We start from the raw sequence: 16,053 nt of genomic DNA, 5'->3' as shown, positions 1-16,053 counted from the left end.
GAGCTAGTAGTCAAGGCCATATATGCTGCCCCTCAGGGGACAAAATACATTTGTCTTGATTAGCTCCTTTTAATTCTTTGTCATTTGAGGATAAGGTCTGGCAAAAGTGAGGAGACTCGGTTAATATTGAAGAGAACTTTGGTTTGCAACAGGTTTTAGAAGATGAGGGGTTTGTCCACACATAACTGCCAAGCAAGAGATTTGTAGGAACCAGTGTCCTGATAACATGCTGTTAATCCTTTGGCAACTAGGAATTGGACTTTCCTGGGAAAGTCTCGTCATGAGGTGTTTGTTTGGTTTGTTAATTCATCAGTTCACTAAACATGTACTGGGACAGGCATGGTCCTGGCTGTGAGGTCTTCTTGTTCCCAGAAGAAGGATGGGAGGAATGACAAGTGGCTTTACCCATAATTCTCTCTTGCTTGCAGAGAGTTTTTCCAACAGCCTTCTGTTTCAGGGAGCACCCTAATGTCCACAGCTTGTCCTCCTGTGTAGGTGACCCCAGATGGCTCTGGGAATAGCTCTGACACTACATTGAGTCAGAGCATCCAACTCAGCATCCTGTCACTGTGTTGCCACCCATTGCACTTGGCGACAAATAGCTGCTGAAGTGGAAACTATTAAGTTCATTAAAAGCAAAGAATCTAGGCTCTAAGATAATGCCATTTTGAAACTGTAAAGATCCTCTTATGTTGACAGGCAGCAACATTTCTGAGAAACAACAGAGGTGGATTTTCAGAGAGGTGTTTAATGATTGAGCTGCCTGGCCCTGGTGTTCCCAGATCTCATAGCTTCCCTTAGTATAGTAGGAAGATAATTTGTGACTGGGCTTCCTGTCCAGCTGGAAAAAGTAGCATGCAAGGCTACTTTTCTGTGTGAGAACACACACACACACACACACACACACACACACACACACACATGTCCTTATATATATTAGGTCTATACGTATATATTAATAATTAAGAATATATTATTTTATATTGCCTGTAATATAAAAGGCATCCCCACCTTCTCATTTTGGCAGTCCAGGCAGAAGTGTTTCTGCTCCACTCCCTTTTTAATTGATTCAGTATTGTAGGACTTCTCTTCTCTACCTCAGATAGTTTCCAAATAATCAAGACAGAGACCTTTTGGTTTTATAAGTGCTTTAAAGCACAATAACTGGGCAGATATCAACCTTCTAAGCTACTTTGCTGTTTCCCAGATACACACTCCAAGTTACTTGCCATGATTGTTCCTGCCTGGACGGCTTCTGTCCCATCAGGCCAGCCCTCATGGCCACGTGCTCATGGTCCCTACTCTCCCACGATGTCTTCCTTCTCCCTGGCTTCCTCTCCTCCTTCTACATCTTCTGTTTTCCTCTCTCTCTCTCTCATTTGGCCTCATGGTCCCTCTCTGACCCCAAACCCAGGAACCTAAGTTCCACTTACTTCTCTTCTGCCCAGTTACAGGCTTCTAGCTATTTTATTAACCAATTACCTTCAAATTAGGTAGAGCAAAATTTACACAACAAAGACCTTCATTCGTGAGGAAGTACTCAGCCGCAACCAGATCTCAGGAGCCAATGTTTAGCATTAGATTACATAGCACCAGACCAACCCCAACACTTCATGGAATGCACTCTGGTGACAGTAGGTGCTACTGACGACCTTCTGTGCATCAGGCCTTCTTAGAGCTGTGGAAATCGACAGGAGTCCTAGCCACAGCGCTAAAACATTCTGATGTTCTATCATGAAACCTTAAAGCTATATGTGAAACAGATCGTTTACACCATTTTGAGACTAGAAGGCCAAAAGATGTCAAGAGAATCATCAGTCACCCGTGTTCTTCCAGAAGGTATAATTCATGTTCAGTCCCTTGAAGGTACGTTTTTTTTGTAAATTTATTTATTTGATTGTTTTTGAAACAAGGGTTTTTGTGTTCAGTCTGGCTTCAAACTGGCTACGTCGCCAAGGATGACTTTCAACTTCTGATCCTTATGCTCTCCTTCCCAAGTGCTAGGTGCAGAGGTGCCATGCTACCATGCCTGGCTGGAGGCTACTCTTAGTATGTGAGTTTTAAAATTTAGAGTAACCAGTTCAGAAAGGTGAGATGCTTACCTGAGGCTGGCAAGGGAAAAGGCAGGCCTCTCCTTCTGCCTGTTTAATCTCTCAGGTTGAGAACTTGATACAAACGTTTACATTTGCACATGGTCAGAGCTTTAGGTGGAGATGGACTTAAAATAACATACCTTTACTGCCGTCTGCTTCTGGTTGTAGCGACACTGTGCCAGGCAGAACAGCACACGTTTCCTTAGGCTGTATGGGTCCACTTAGAACCTCTTCCTTCCTTTCTATCTGTCTGATATCCTCCTGCCCCACCTCAAAACCTGATGCTACCATCCTCCGGCACCGGGAAGCCACTCCGTCCAGTCACTTGCATCACTTTTCTGTTTTATAGTAACTTTCTTCTTTTGTAGGTATGCATGGCTGTTAGGTTCGCCTGTGTCGCTTGCACGAGAAGACAGGGCCCAGCTTGGCTTGGTACCTTGTCAGCATCTGCCACGTGTTGTAGGGATGAATGGATCTGGCCGGACAGAAGAGAGTCGGGTGCCCAGGCTGTGTGTTCCCAGTGTGAAGGATGCTCTTTAGATGTGTTATTTGTGAACAGGCGCCGGGCGAGGGATTGGGATTCTTTTCTCATTAGTCCTGCAGATATGCAAGGATGCCAAGCCTTGGATTAATGAGCTACAGCTAGACAGGGGCGTATGGGGGTAAGTCTTCACGTGGGACCAGGTGCCCTTTGAATGATTCTTTGGGAGATCTGAAGGAGGGATCTGGCTCCTTGTTTCTCGCATTGACAGCCCTGTAAGATCTGCGCTAGGCTTTAAGTAGACGGTATTTGAATGTTGCTTAGACATACTTCATTTCTTTTGATTTTGGGATTCCTTTGATTACAGGATGCATTATTGATGTCCTGGCGGTGCTGGCAGAGAACGCAGAAGTTAAGGTGCATTGACAGGAATGCACGTTCTGTTCCACAGGGGCTAACCTGTGAAAATATGGCCGTCAGAGAATGGAGGCAGTAAGACGATTACAGAAACACAGCCAAGCTGGGTGGCTGGGTGACGGCCGCTGATGGGATGAGCTGGGAGCTTGAGTGAAGCTGGTCTGGTTAGCTTCTTAAAAGTCTCTTTTCACTTCTAACACTCCTAGTGGGAGGCACAGTCGATGGCGTCGTCTCTCCTGAGGCCACTCCTGCTCTGAAAGGGTGGTGAGATGTAAAGGGAAGAAAGGACTTAGACATATATCTAGGTTCTAGTTTGATTTCTGTTGCTGTGATAAAACAAAACAAAACAAAACAACATTTGGGCCAGAGTCATCTTAGGGGAGTAAAGGGCTTATTGCGTCTTGCAACTTTAGATCTTCATTGAGAGAAGTCGAGGCAGGGACTTGAAGGGAGGCAGGACTGCTTGGCTCTTCAGCCCAGCATCACCTCTGACCAAGCATCTCACTTTACAGCTAAGGAAGGTAACAGGGACCACGGAGGCAGCCTATAGGGTGGTTTGTCCTCAGTTACCTTTCTAATATGGTTTAGTACAACTCGGCAAGGGAATAGTTCTGCCCACAGTGGGCTGGGCCCTCCTACATCAATTAACAAGCGTGATAGTCCCTCACACACATGCTCACAAACCAGTCTGATGTAGGCAGTTCCCCAATGAAGACTCTCTTGGATGACTCTGGGCTGTGTCAGGTTGTCAGTTAATCAGGACACTAGGCTTCGCTTGTTAGTCATAATGACTCGAGCAAGACGTGCATCCTGTATCAGCCCATTCCCTTCCTGGTGAGACGCAGCAACAACAACGCCCTCTCTCGGGTAGTTATGAAACTGAAGAAGTTAGTTTTTATGGTGTGTGATATGCATACTTGCCGCACTATACATGCTGGCTTTGTTATTTTAAACACTGTTATTTAGGCTGTGAGTGTTATTGTTGCCTCCTTAAGATGGATCAAAATTAGTGCTTCTTTCTCACTGGCCTGGGCTTGGTGAGGACTCAGGATTGCAGGTGACTGAGTAGCTGGCACCTAGGCCTGAATGCTGCTAGGGAGCCCCCAGCCACAAGCCTTCCAGGGGAACTAAAGCCTCCCACGTAAGCTCTTCCCACCCTGTTTTTTTTTCTGTCCTTGGACTGAGTGGAGGCCTGGACCATGAGCTGTTATTCCTGGAAGGCGACTTGCAGGCCTTGGAAGCAGCGTCGTCTCTGATTGTCACTGGGGCAAGGGTCACAGGACACCAGCGGGCAGACACATAAAATGTGTCCAAGCTGCTGACTGTGATGGCAAGAAGTCAGGACTTCTGGCTGTAGGAGTCACTTCTAGTTTGGAGTTTGTTGTGGAACATATAAAAATATATAGTACTGTTTATTGTTTAATACCTATAATTATTATGGTGGTGTTATCTAATCCGCCATCGTAATCAGTAAAGACACAGACACCTGTTGTGTTTTAGAATAGCCTCATTTGACCTGAGGCTAGGCAGATATTAACCCTATAAACTGTCCTTAACATTTTCCAGCCCCCATCCCAGGCCATCTGCTTTAATCATTCGTGTCTGGGCTACTTCCTTCCATCCATCCACCCTGATCCAGGTACACTCTAACCCATCGTGACCTCTTCCTTCCTCCTCCTGTACCTGTCTGCCCTCTCTCCCTGCCTCATGGTCCCCCTGACCCCAGGCCTGTGAATCTCAAACTTCACCTACCTCTCTTCTGCCAAGTCCCATGCTTCAGCATTTTAATTTACCAACTTTAAATAGGTAGAGCAAGTTTTAGACAACAAGGGCAGGCATATGGGAAAACGCGATCATCTGGGCAGCAACTAGATTTTGGGGGCCAGTACTTAGCATTAGAATACATAGCAGCAGACCAACCCTCAACAGGAGTTGTCACCATAGTGACAGCTATTTGTTCTATCACCAATTGGCTATGGGTCTTTTGCTTTGTTTAGATAGAACCTCCCTGAGTGTCACCATCTCTAAGCCTAGCTTGGTAGGACCTCTGCATTGAATGTTACAGTGCTGAGAGCTCCAAGTATAGTAACTCCATTGCATTCAGAGGGTCATACAGTAGCTCTGAGCTTTGAGTGTTGGGCCCTTCAGCTCACAGTGTCACAGCTCCTTGGTAGATGGAGGCATTAATATTTGGTGGCTTTCTGGGATTCTTCTGCACTCTCACCCCTGCTTCCCCCTGCACCCCCACTGGAATTATTCAGCTGCTGCTACTGGGTATGCTTGGGGCTGGCAACCCTGAGAGTTGTCTGTTTATTCCTGTTATCAGCTTGCTTTTCATGTGGTGAAGACCACAAGTGGGCAATAAAACCCTAGATGAAGCTTTAATAGATTCTGGACTGCAACGTAAGTTGGGACAACAAAGGGAGGCAGGCAGAAGGGCATTCTGTCAGACAGACCTCAGCGTTGCTGCCTCTGTAGACAGTTGTGCGTAAGCCCTAGATGTCCCTATCCCACTAGATTGAAGATTGCTATGAGGATGTTGGATGCTGCAGTGGAGCCGCAGAGAGTCGTTTGAAGCTGTCACGACAAAGCCAAGTACCCTGGAGTCATTGCAGGGTGTCTGGCTGTGCTGTGACAGGCAAAGTTTCTCAGAGCAAAGCCAGGTTGGAATAGCCTCCATGACAGTTGTGATAGTTCCTGCAACAGGAGTCTCTCTGGAGCATCTGGGACGGAGTCAGGGTCTTATCTGAGCATCAGTCACTGTGTCAGTGACCCTGACGCAATCCTCAGCTGCTACGAGGAAAGCTCCAGGAACTATCAAGGGAGTGTCTGTTTGGATAGCCTTAGTAGTTCCTGTGAAAACAGTAGGGCTGAAGTTCTGTCGCCCCTGCCCGCGACAGGCCTTCAGGAGTGGCATCAGTGTCATTCACAGCCTGGCAGGTCTTGGGAAGAGTGAGGATTAGCACTAGTGGTTTGGATCTAGTCGGTGTCCCCTCTCAGCCTGGGGCAGTCACGCCGTTGTGCCCTATGCAGCTGACACTGTTGCCAGGCTTGAGGGAAGACTGACAGCTATGAAGCAAGCAAGGAGCTGTTTGCAACTCACAGCCTCCGTCATCTGAACAAATAAACCTTGAAGAGTGCCCACGTAAAAGATTTGGCATGAAATTAACAGTCTTCTTTAGCAGCCCTTAGCCAACCATGCCCAAGCCTCAGCCAAGCACCCTTAGGGAAGGGTGGGGCCTCCCTCTCCTCAGCCACACACCTGCCCTGCCCTGGCAGTTCTCGTGTCTTATGATCGTTTCCCTCCTAGCAACACTGCATCATAAGAAACATCACAGCTCTCTAGGCAGGCTCTGCCTGCAGCCGAAAGCTGCGGAAATGTGTGACCGTAAACGTGAGAGATGAGGGCATAAGGAAGAGAGACAAAGAAGATACAGTCGGCTGTGCCTCATCCTCCTAGGGAGTCTCTCTGTGTTGGAAGAGCTGTGGGCAGGTTACCTCATGTCCATCCATCCTGGCCTGACGGCTGTATCTTGGAGCTACTCCCTGGCTACCTCTAAGCTTGTGTCTTGGTGGTGGGTAGGAGAGAGAGAGAGAGAGAGAGAGAGAGAGAGAGATGGATGCAGGTGTTGGTAGCAGCAGGAGGCGCTGACCTTTAATGAGGCTGAGAGGTCTCCTGATCTGCCATCTGGAAGCTGGTAAGCCAGCAAAGTCAGTGATGTGGTTCAGCTGGAAGCTCGAGGACCAGGAGACCAAAAGTGTTGGTCCTAACCTGAAGCAGGGGGCCCCAGAACAAGAAATACCAGTATCCAAGGACAGAGGAGAATGGATTTTAGCTCACGTGGAAAGCAGATTCACAGGAGTGAATCTTTTCTTCATTCAGTCCATTGGACGGACTGGATGAGGCTCACTCACCCCAGAATCATTCTCAGCAGACACATCCAAATACAATGTTTTTTCCAGCTGCCTGGACAGCTCTTAGCCAAGTCCAGCTGACACATGAGATTGACCATCACACTGCTCATTAAGGGGTCGCCATTATTATTGATGCCATAGAGTTCAGAAATAGGGAAACTATTGCACTAGGAAATTCTGGGAATGCTTCCTAGAAGGGGTGGAGCTTCATGCTGAAGAAACAAGTCGAGCTGCTAAGAGATGGAAAGAAATAATAGCACAACAATATATTTGGCTTATTTTCTTTAGGCTCCTGGTTTTGTCTAAGGACAGCTTCCACTGAACTGGAAAAAAGATCACATTGGTAAAGAGGAAAAGTGTTTGACATGAATTTGTACAAGAGGAAGCAATTGTCTGAGCTGCAGCCAGCTGCAGATGACTTCAGAGTTCATAACATCCTTTCTGAAAGGATGTGAATCCAGCGTCTGTGAGGCTCCTGTGGACTAAAGCTCAGCTCCTCTGTGAGGACCAGCACAGGAGAATGTGCCGATCACTTCGGTTGTATCTAGGACAAAGTATTTGGGATAAGCAACTTATGGAGGCAGGCTTTGTTTTGGTTCAGGGTTTCAGAGGGCTCAGTTTCTGGTTGCTTGGTCCTACACACTCAGGCAGAGTATTGTGGCGGAGAAGTTTCTGTTCCTCATGACAGACAGGAAACAGAGAGGACGAAGGGGATCCTGGGATTGAGTATGAACTTTAAAACCCATAGCAACCTGCTCTCTCCAGTTAAGTCCCATCTTCTGAAGTTTCTACCACCTTCCCGAACATGGCTGACAGCCTGGGGTCAAGTGTTTAACACGTGTGTGTGTGTGTGTGTACGTGCACACGTGCGTGTTGCTGGAGGACGCATTTCGAATTTCAACCACAACAGAAAAGTTTATATACCATGTGGATAGTGCCCCTTTACTCGTACATGGCACCAGGGTGGCTGTCCTGACTGGCGTACTGTAGGTTGCTGGACAGACTGTCAGTGGAAAAACATACATGTGGGTGTTAACAAGCGATGCGGCATGTGATGACTTCCACTTTACTTCAGCAGGTAGGTGCTTCAGACATTTTATCACTAAGGGAACAAGAATGGCAGACTGTTGTGGGGAGCTTGTTATTCACTCACGCCACACATCTTATTGAGCACCTGTTTGAGACACTCACTGTTTCCCTGATTGTGCTTTTGGTTTCTCCCAATGTGTGTTCACTAGATGCTTCCTGTGTCTCCGGGACCATCTCCGGGGAGGGATGGAAATTTGCTAAGTGAGCGCCTCAGCTCTCCTTCCCTCAGAAGCAGGGTCTGAGAAGTTCTATCCAGTCTTCAGAAGGTCCCCTGGAGTGAGTCCCAGGGTCTTATGGGATAGCCTGCATTCACTTCTGAGTCAGGGCATTGGTTTCAGGCGCTACCAAGACTGCTAGTTCTAAACACTGAGGAGTTCCCAGGGAGCCAGAATTTCACTCGGTGTTTCAACCACATCATCTTGTTGCTTGTGATTTCAAGTAGGTTTTTTTTTTTTTTAATAATCCTGATTTTTCACGCTGAAAGACATGAAGTGTATACGGGTAAATAGCTCATCAGAATCCAACTGTGGCTTCTGACTCAGGTGCAGTTCCTCCAATCGTAAGTCATATTGTGAGAAAACAAGATCTAGCGAGACAGTGTCGCCACTGTGGTGTCCAGTGTTTGCTTGCTTGCTTCTTTATTTATTTAACTTAATTTTCTTTTATTTTTGTTGGAAATTTTATATTGCACTTAATGTGTTTGGCTCAAAGCCCAAATCCCTTCCCTTCTAATTTCTCTTCTGTTCCTCAACTACCTTTCCCTCCCAACTTCATGTGTCTTCATGTGTCCCCCCCTCTCTTACACACACACACACACACACACACACACACACACACACACACTCACACACACACATGCACACAGTGCTGCCTGTATGTGCACTGCTGTAGAACCATCTCCTGGAGCATGAGTAGTCTTTCAGGAGTCACATCTCTGAACAAAACTTCCTCTTCCTCTCCCAGGAGCCATTGGTTGCCAATAGCTCCTCAGCTAGCAATGGGACTTCCTGAACGCCCTTCTTTGCTCACACTGGGCTTTTGATTGGCTTGGTCTGGCTCGGGTCTTGTGCGTGCTGTTACAGCCATTGCCATGTGCAGAAAAGCCAGTTTCACTTCAGACACCCACTACCCCCTACCTCTGGCTCTTACAGTCTTACCCGCCTCCCCCAACTTCCATGGTGATCCCTGCTCCTTAGGGGTAGGGAATGTGATGTGGAAGTCTCGTGTAGAGCTGAGCACGCTGTGATCCCTTATTCTCTGCGTGTTGACTGTTGTGAGTCTCTGGTAATCACCGTATACTACAAAAAAGAAGCCTCTCTGACAAGGTTTGAGAGATGCACTAATATATGTGCATAAAGATGAGAACTTTGGGGGCTCAGAGGTAGTTTAATAGTGAGTCCATTTAGCACAACCATAGTACTGGGTTCTCCCCTAGGGCCTGTGACTTAGCCAGAAACTGGATTTTGTCTATTCTGCAGTACCAGGCATGGGTTCTGAACATCTGAAAGTGGTGTGTTGCTCTCATAATAACTGTGCCACTATTGCACCAGTGGGCACATCTTGCCATTATTTTAGCTCATAGGGTTCGCAGCTAGGTAAGACTGATGAATACTTTCTACTTCTTAGTGTGAATAGAGCCTTTTGGTGCTATTAAGGCTTAGCTGATAGGAGGACATTTCCATGTTAGTACCAGCTTGATTTTTTTTCTCTATGTCTTGTGACTAAAGTGTGTGGCTTATGCATTGCTGGGGACTAAGTCCAAGGTTTCATGCACAGTACGCAAACATCCTACCAACTGAGCTGTATCTCCTATTTATTTTCTAAAGACAAATAAATCTTGGATCTTTTTTAGTATCAATTTCCTTGAATTCTTGGCTCTATCCTCAATAAGCAAAAATAGTCCTAGGCATATGAAAGATAAGGCATGACAATATGTTGAGGGCTAGGGATAGAGTTTAGTGGTAGAGCACTTGCCCAGGCATGAAGTCCTGGCTCAGTCCCTAGCACTGCCCATCAATAATTACAAAAACAGAATTGAGTACATATAGAAAAGCAAATACATTTATCAAGGTTGCACAGTTGTGAAATACTGACCAGTTTTGTTTTGAGGATTTGATTAATGGAGCCCAGGGTGGTGGGGCACCCTTAATTCTACCACTCAGAAGACTGAGGCAGAAGAATCTCAAGGTCATTGTGGCCTATTTAGTTAGTTAGTTTCAACTAACTAACTAACTAACTAACTAACTAGCCAACCAACTAACAAAACAAAAATAGAGAGGTTATTTACATTTTTCTAGGGATGTAGTGCTGTTTGTTCCACAGTACTATAATTACCATGTGCTATAATAATTATATATTAATATGTTATACATAATTAATATATGTTAAGTATACCTTCCAACACTTTATATAAAGTAGTGTTGTGGGGCATGCTTAAAGTAAATTATATACTTGTACAAAATATTCTTATAAAAGTCACTACAATGTACAATGACTATATGTCAATAAAAAATACTAACAACCCAATTTAGGGGCTTAAGAGATGGCTGAGTGATTAAGAATACTTAGTGCTCTTATAAAGGACCCAGGTTTGGTTCCTGCCACCTATGTCAGGCAGCTCATAACTGCTTGTAACTCCAGATCCTGGGACTATTTTTAAAATATATTTTATTAATTTATTCATATTACATCTCAATTGTTATCCCATCCCTTGTATCCTCCCATTACTCCCTCCCTCCCATTTTCCCCTTACTCCCCTCCCCTATGACTGTGACTGAGGGGGTCCTCTTCCCCCTGTATATGCTCATAGGGTATCAAATCTCTTCTTGGTAGCCTGCTATCCTTCCTCTGAGTGCCGCCAGGCCTCCCCATCCAGGGGACATGGTCAAATATGGGGCACCAGAGTTTGTGTGAAAGTCAGACCCTACTCTCCACTCAACTGTGGAGAATGTCCTATCCATTGGCTAGATCTGGTAGGACAGAGAGGAGGACATCCTATTGGGTTTCTAGGTGAGAGAAGCATGGGAGAATGGGGAAATAGAAGGATCCAGAGGAAAGCTACAAGAATAACATTATGATGGGCAGATCTGGACCCAGGGGTCCTGCTCAAACTATGGCACCAGCCAGATCCTGGAATTTGATTCACTCTTCTAGCCTTTAGGGGCACCAGCATGCATGTGATGCGCACACACACACAAACACACACACACACACACACACACACACACACACACACACACACACACTTTTAAAAATCTTTAAACACCCACCAATTTGTTAAATAGTGTGAAATGGATTTTTTTTAACTTCAGGTGGTTTTCAGCCTCTAAGAAAATCATTTTAATTGCAATGTATTATTTATCTCACCTTTACAAAAACTAGTTCTATAGAGAAAAAAATGGCCTTAAAATTCAGACAATATTTATCTTCAAGTGTTGGGATAGTAAGTGTTTTTTGTTTTATACCTTGGTACTTTTCCTGATCCCTCTGGAAAGAAATATTTTCTAAAACAAAATCAATCTGAGAGGATAAAATGGGCTTAATGTATGTGTTTAGCTTAGAGCACTGTGGGAGCCATCTTGGTCCATGTGTGGATGCTAACCTCATCTTCGGAGGTCATCGTCACACACAGCTCTTTCACACTCATCTCTCTGGAGATGCGTAGTGTGTACTGATGTGGACTAGGCTGGACTTTTGGCTTTGTTTCACAAACGAGGACCTAAGAGCCTGAGATGCTAACCTATAAACGTGGGGTTCTGAAAACCGATCAAGGGACAAGGCTGAAGGAGGTGAGTAGATAAAGACTTATCGGACTTACATAGCAGCTTGTGGGAGACTTTTTTTATGCAGAGGGAGTTGGCTGTGGTTTGTTTATTTAGTGTCCTTACTTTATTATCATTTTTTGAGACAGTCTCATGTCTCCCAAGCTCCTCAAAGTGCTTAGGAGGCTAGGAGGACCTTGAACTTTCTGATCCTCCTGCCTTCACCTCCAGAGTTCTGGGATTATAGGTGTGCATGACCATGCCTCCTTTACGTGGTACCAAGTGTTTTGTATGTTAGGCCAGCATCCTACTAACCAAACTACGTTCCCACTCTAGGATTTTGAGCTTGGATCCAGAATCTGACTTTCCTATGCACCACCTCAGGCACATTATTTTGTGTGTGTGTGTGTGTCTAAGTGTTGACTTTCTCTTCTATAAAGATGGCTCATTATCGGCGTTGCAGGACTTTTGTGAGGGCCAAGTGGGCACCAGGTAGGTGGAAATGGTGGAAGAATAACTGTGTCAGTTGTCCTCCTAGCTGTACTGTCTGTGTAAATGGCTTCATTTCCCCCTGACTTGTATTCATAATCATTGGTGTTCATAAATTAATGTTCTTATGCTGTCGAGTTAGTTTAAACAATTCTCGTGTGTTTTCCCTTATCTGTATGTGTGCATGTAACATGCCATTACATGCATGTGCAAGTCAGAGGACGGTTTGTGAGAGTTTGTTCTCTTCCCATGTGGGTCCCTTGAGCTTAGATTGCAGGCTTGGGGGCAAGATGAGGCCGGAGAGGCCAGCAACTGTCATTTCAGTGGTTTCCGTTCTTTTCATGAAGCAGGGCTTTTTAAACTTTGTCCATCCCCCAACGGTCTTTCATGTGAAAAATTTTAACACAAGCTGTGTTATGTAGGTTTATAAAGTACGTATACAAACAAAACCATACATTTATTTTTTAAAAACGATTTACTTATTGTTATGTATACAGTGCTCTGCCTACATGTACACCTGTAGGCCAGAAGAGGGTATCAGATCACATTATAGATGGGTGTGAGCCACCATGTAGTTACTGGGAATTGAACTCGGGACCTCTGGAAGAGCATCTCTCCAGCCCCATGCATTTATTTTTAAATGACCATTTATTAAAGAGGAAATAAATTATGCACACTAATGAGATGGATGTACTTGTTTATTTTTTACATGCTTACCTCTTGCCTGGATACTTGAAGCTGAAAGACAAAGAGCATCTTCAGTATTTTTTCAGAGATCATCCATACTGCAGTCTTATAATCAACTCAGAGAGTGACGCCTCTCATAGATGCATAGTGCAAAATAGAAGAAGTATATTTAAGGCCCTTTCAGAAATTGTTGGATATTCCTGATCCTAAGTCAAAATAAATGTAAACTGTTCTAGAAAATGCAAATCGGCAACTTGAGCAAGTTTTTTTTTTTTAAATCAAACACTCTGATGCAATACCATGCAAAGACAGACTAATTTGATGCCTACATGCTGGGAGACGACTGCAGGAAAATAGTGAAAGTCCTTGTTTTCTCTAATTAAATCATTTTAATTCTGTGAGAGTGCTGTAACTCACAGCATACAGCAGCCTTGAGTGTGAGCCGAGGCGCATCACCAGCTTTCATTAGGGTGAGGGCCTGCACAGCGCGGAGGGAGCGTGCTGTACGATTAGGGCTAAGGATGAAGAAAAGTCACGCAAGGAGGCAAAGGTGAGGCCTGCCCATAGCACTCCGGGCTCAGCATACACTTGATTTTTTAATTCACTTTTGGCAGTTGGGTGTTGAGAAACTTAACTGTTACTAGATTTTTCCGTACCCCCGGAAGGGACAACCCACATTTAAACAGCTTTTGTTCTAGAGCACCAAGCAGCCATTGAATGGTGGTTTAGCTGGGGGAGTGGAGAGGCGGGGAGATGACAGCAGCAGATTTCTAAAACTTTCATCCTGCATATCAGCTTCATTAAGAGATGGGATCCTGGGGCTGGAGAGACGGCTCCAGCAGTTGAGAGTACTTTCTGCTCTTGTGGAGGACCAAAGTTCGGTTCCCAGCATTCATGTCTGGCAGTTCACAACCCGCTCCAAGAGATCCGCCGTCTTCTTTTGGACTGGATTCTGCAGGCGCATGTGCTCCTGCACACACATCACATAGACACGCTCATATATACGCGATTAACCCCACCCTACCCCCCAAAAGGAAAGATGTGAGTCTTACTCGGAAATGGGGGTTTTAAAAGACAAGCGTCGTCTTTGACTGCTAGGAGACTGAACAGTGTGTGGAGTGTGATGTTGTCAACAGTACTTGATGCTGTTTGGAGCTGGATGGTAAACACATGGATTTCGGGCCCCTCTTCCCCTGTACCTTGTGTGGATAAAATGAGTGAAAAGGAGAGACTGGTTTCACCTTGGAAGACCTTATTTAGTGCTGAAGTTAGGGCAGTTGCAGTGGCTCAGATGAGAATACTGGGGGCTTGGTCCAGGGTACCGGAGGAAGCAGGGAGATAGCTAAGTGGGCAGGCTTTCAAGAACTAAGGTAGCCATGACTTGGGGATGGATTGGATATAGGTTTGAGGATGATGCTTGGGGTCTGGAGTTTCTGTCCTCGGGTGGAGGTACCACTCTGGGTAACCAGCAAGCAGGGCCCCCTGGCTCACGGGAGTTTACAACCCCACCTTTCTTTCCCCTCTACCTTAACAGATATCGAAGCTGCTTCCTTGTGCAATGTCTCTCATTCCAGACTTCCTGCACTCAGTGCACTCGGCAATTAATTAAGCTTTGGTATGCATGCATTAATTAAAATCCTCTCCCAGATTCACAGGGGCTGTCCTGAAATATGTAGGTTCATTTCCATCTGCCTTCTTCCTGGGACAGGTTCCTCTGCTTTCTAGTAGATGCACGGCTGCTTGCGCACGCATGTGTGTGTGTGTGTGCGCGCGCGCGCGCGCGTGCGTGCCTGCGCTCGCGCGTGTGTCTGTCTGTCCATCACACCTGCCGCACACTGTTAGTTCATGTTTAAGGAGCCTGGGCCCAGAGAAGTTAATGACTTGTAAATTGCTCTCCAAGGCTGAGCCAGAAATAGAAGGCAAGAAAGTTCCTGAACAGTCTTGCACAGAGCTGCTCTGATGGAGGTGTCAGCCCCACTGTGGGGAGTGACACGTGCTAGCTGTCTACTCTCACATGCTGACTGGTCACTCTGGGGAGACCGAGCACCCCTCATGAGGGCCCTGCCTCCGTTGGCTGGGTGTGGGTTTTCTTGCCCATCCTCCCCAGCTGACTGTGTCACCTTTTCTCCCCACCGCTATTCAGGTCGTTTTCGGATGTGACGGCTGAGACATGAGATCTTCAGCCTCCCGGCTCTCCAGTTTTTCCTCAAGGGATTCACTATGGAATCGGTGAGTGGTCCCTGGCCCACCCTGTCCAAGGAACGCGCTGATGCCTTGAAGGGAGGGTTGGAAGCAGCATCCATGCCCACGACTCTCCGTATTTGCGGCATGGTGGACCTCTGAAATTTTTCTTTCCATTTTTTGTTTTTCGTTTATCAATTTATGCGTGTGTGTTTTATGGCATATATGTGGAAGTCAGAGGACAAGTTTCAGGAGTTGTTGGGTTGTTTTTTTTTTCTCCTTCCACCATGTAGGTTCTTGGAATCCGACTTAGATTCTCCGATTCGGTGGCAAACACCCTTACCTACTGAGCCATCTTGACTGTCTTTTCTTGTAGCCCCAGGCTCATATTGACCATACCATACAGCTGAGGATGACCTTGAACTTCTGATCCCTCCTACTCCCACCTCTTAAGGGCAAGTATTACAGGTGTGCACTACCATGCCTGGCTTATGCAGAGCGGGGAATAGAGCCAGGGCTTTGTACGCGCCGGGCAAGCACTCTAGCACCTGAGCTACATCCTGACCCATTCACACAGTTTTCCATTGCATTTGTTACCTGTTGAATTTAGTCCTAAGGAAATGCATGGGTTGTATCAGGAGGTGGTCAGGAGCATCATGAGTCAGCTTACATTCTTTGGAGATGGTCGCATCCTGTCCACCCGTCTGTCCTGTTGGGTATGAATAGCTGCATTGGTGAATAGCTGTTCCAGCTTTATTTTAAGTCATTTTCTCTGGCCCTGGGTTCCCCCACCAGCCCCCCATATATTCTGTATCATCTCATTGTGAAACTAGACTTACCCCATTTGGCAGCCATGAGTACTAAGTCCTAGAATTGGGGAAGATAAGGGAGTGGCCAATTATACATCTGACTGCTCAGGAAGAGCCCCCAAGAAACCTGT

At 45.9% G+C, this 16,053-nt stretch overlaps 1 protein-coding gene across 6 annotated transcripts in view; it reads left to right on the top strand.

Moving 5' to 3' along the window:
* ASAP1 (ArfGAP with SH3 domain, ankyrin repeat and PH domain 1) overlaps window positions 1–16,053 on the top strand; it is a 298,778-nt gene that overhangs the window by 23,450 nt on the left and 259,275 nt on the right. For 5 of the 6 annotated variants that reach the window (XM_084751015.1, XM_084751011.1, XM_084751013.1 and 2 more), the window contains exon 2: window positions 15,076–15,161. In XM_084751015.1, the coding sequence (XP_084607141.1) occupies window positions 15,103–15,161 (59 nt within the window). In that variant the 5' untranslated portion in view covers window positions 15,076–15,102. Of the gene's footprint in view, window positions 1–15,075; window positions 15,162–16,053 lie in introns of those variants that run through there. The other variant, XM_084751016.1, reaches the window with a different exon arrangement.

Source organism: Acomys minous (assembly GCF_964271855.1).
Source record: "Acomys minous genome assembly, chromosome: 12".
Classification (NCBI taxonomy): domain Eukaryota; kingdom Metazoa; phylum Chordata; class Mammalia; order Rodentia; family Muridae; genus Acomys; species Acomys minous.
This window is presented reverse-complemented; position numbering and strand designations above follow the sequence as displayed.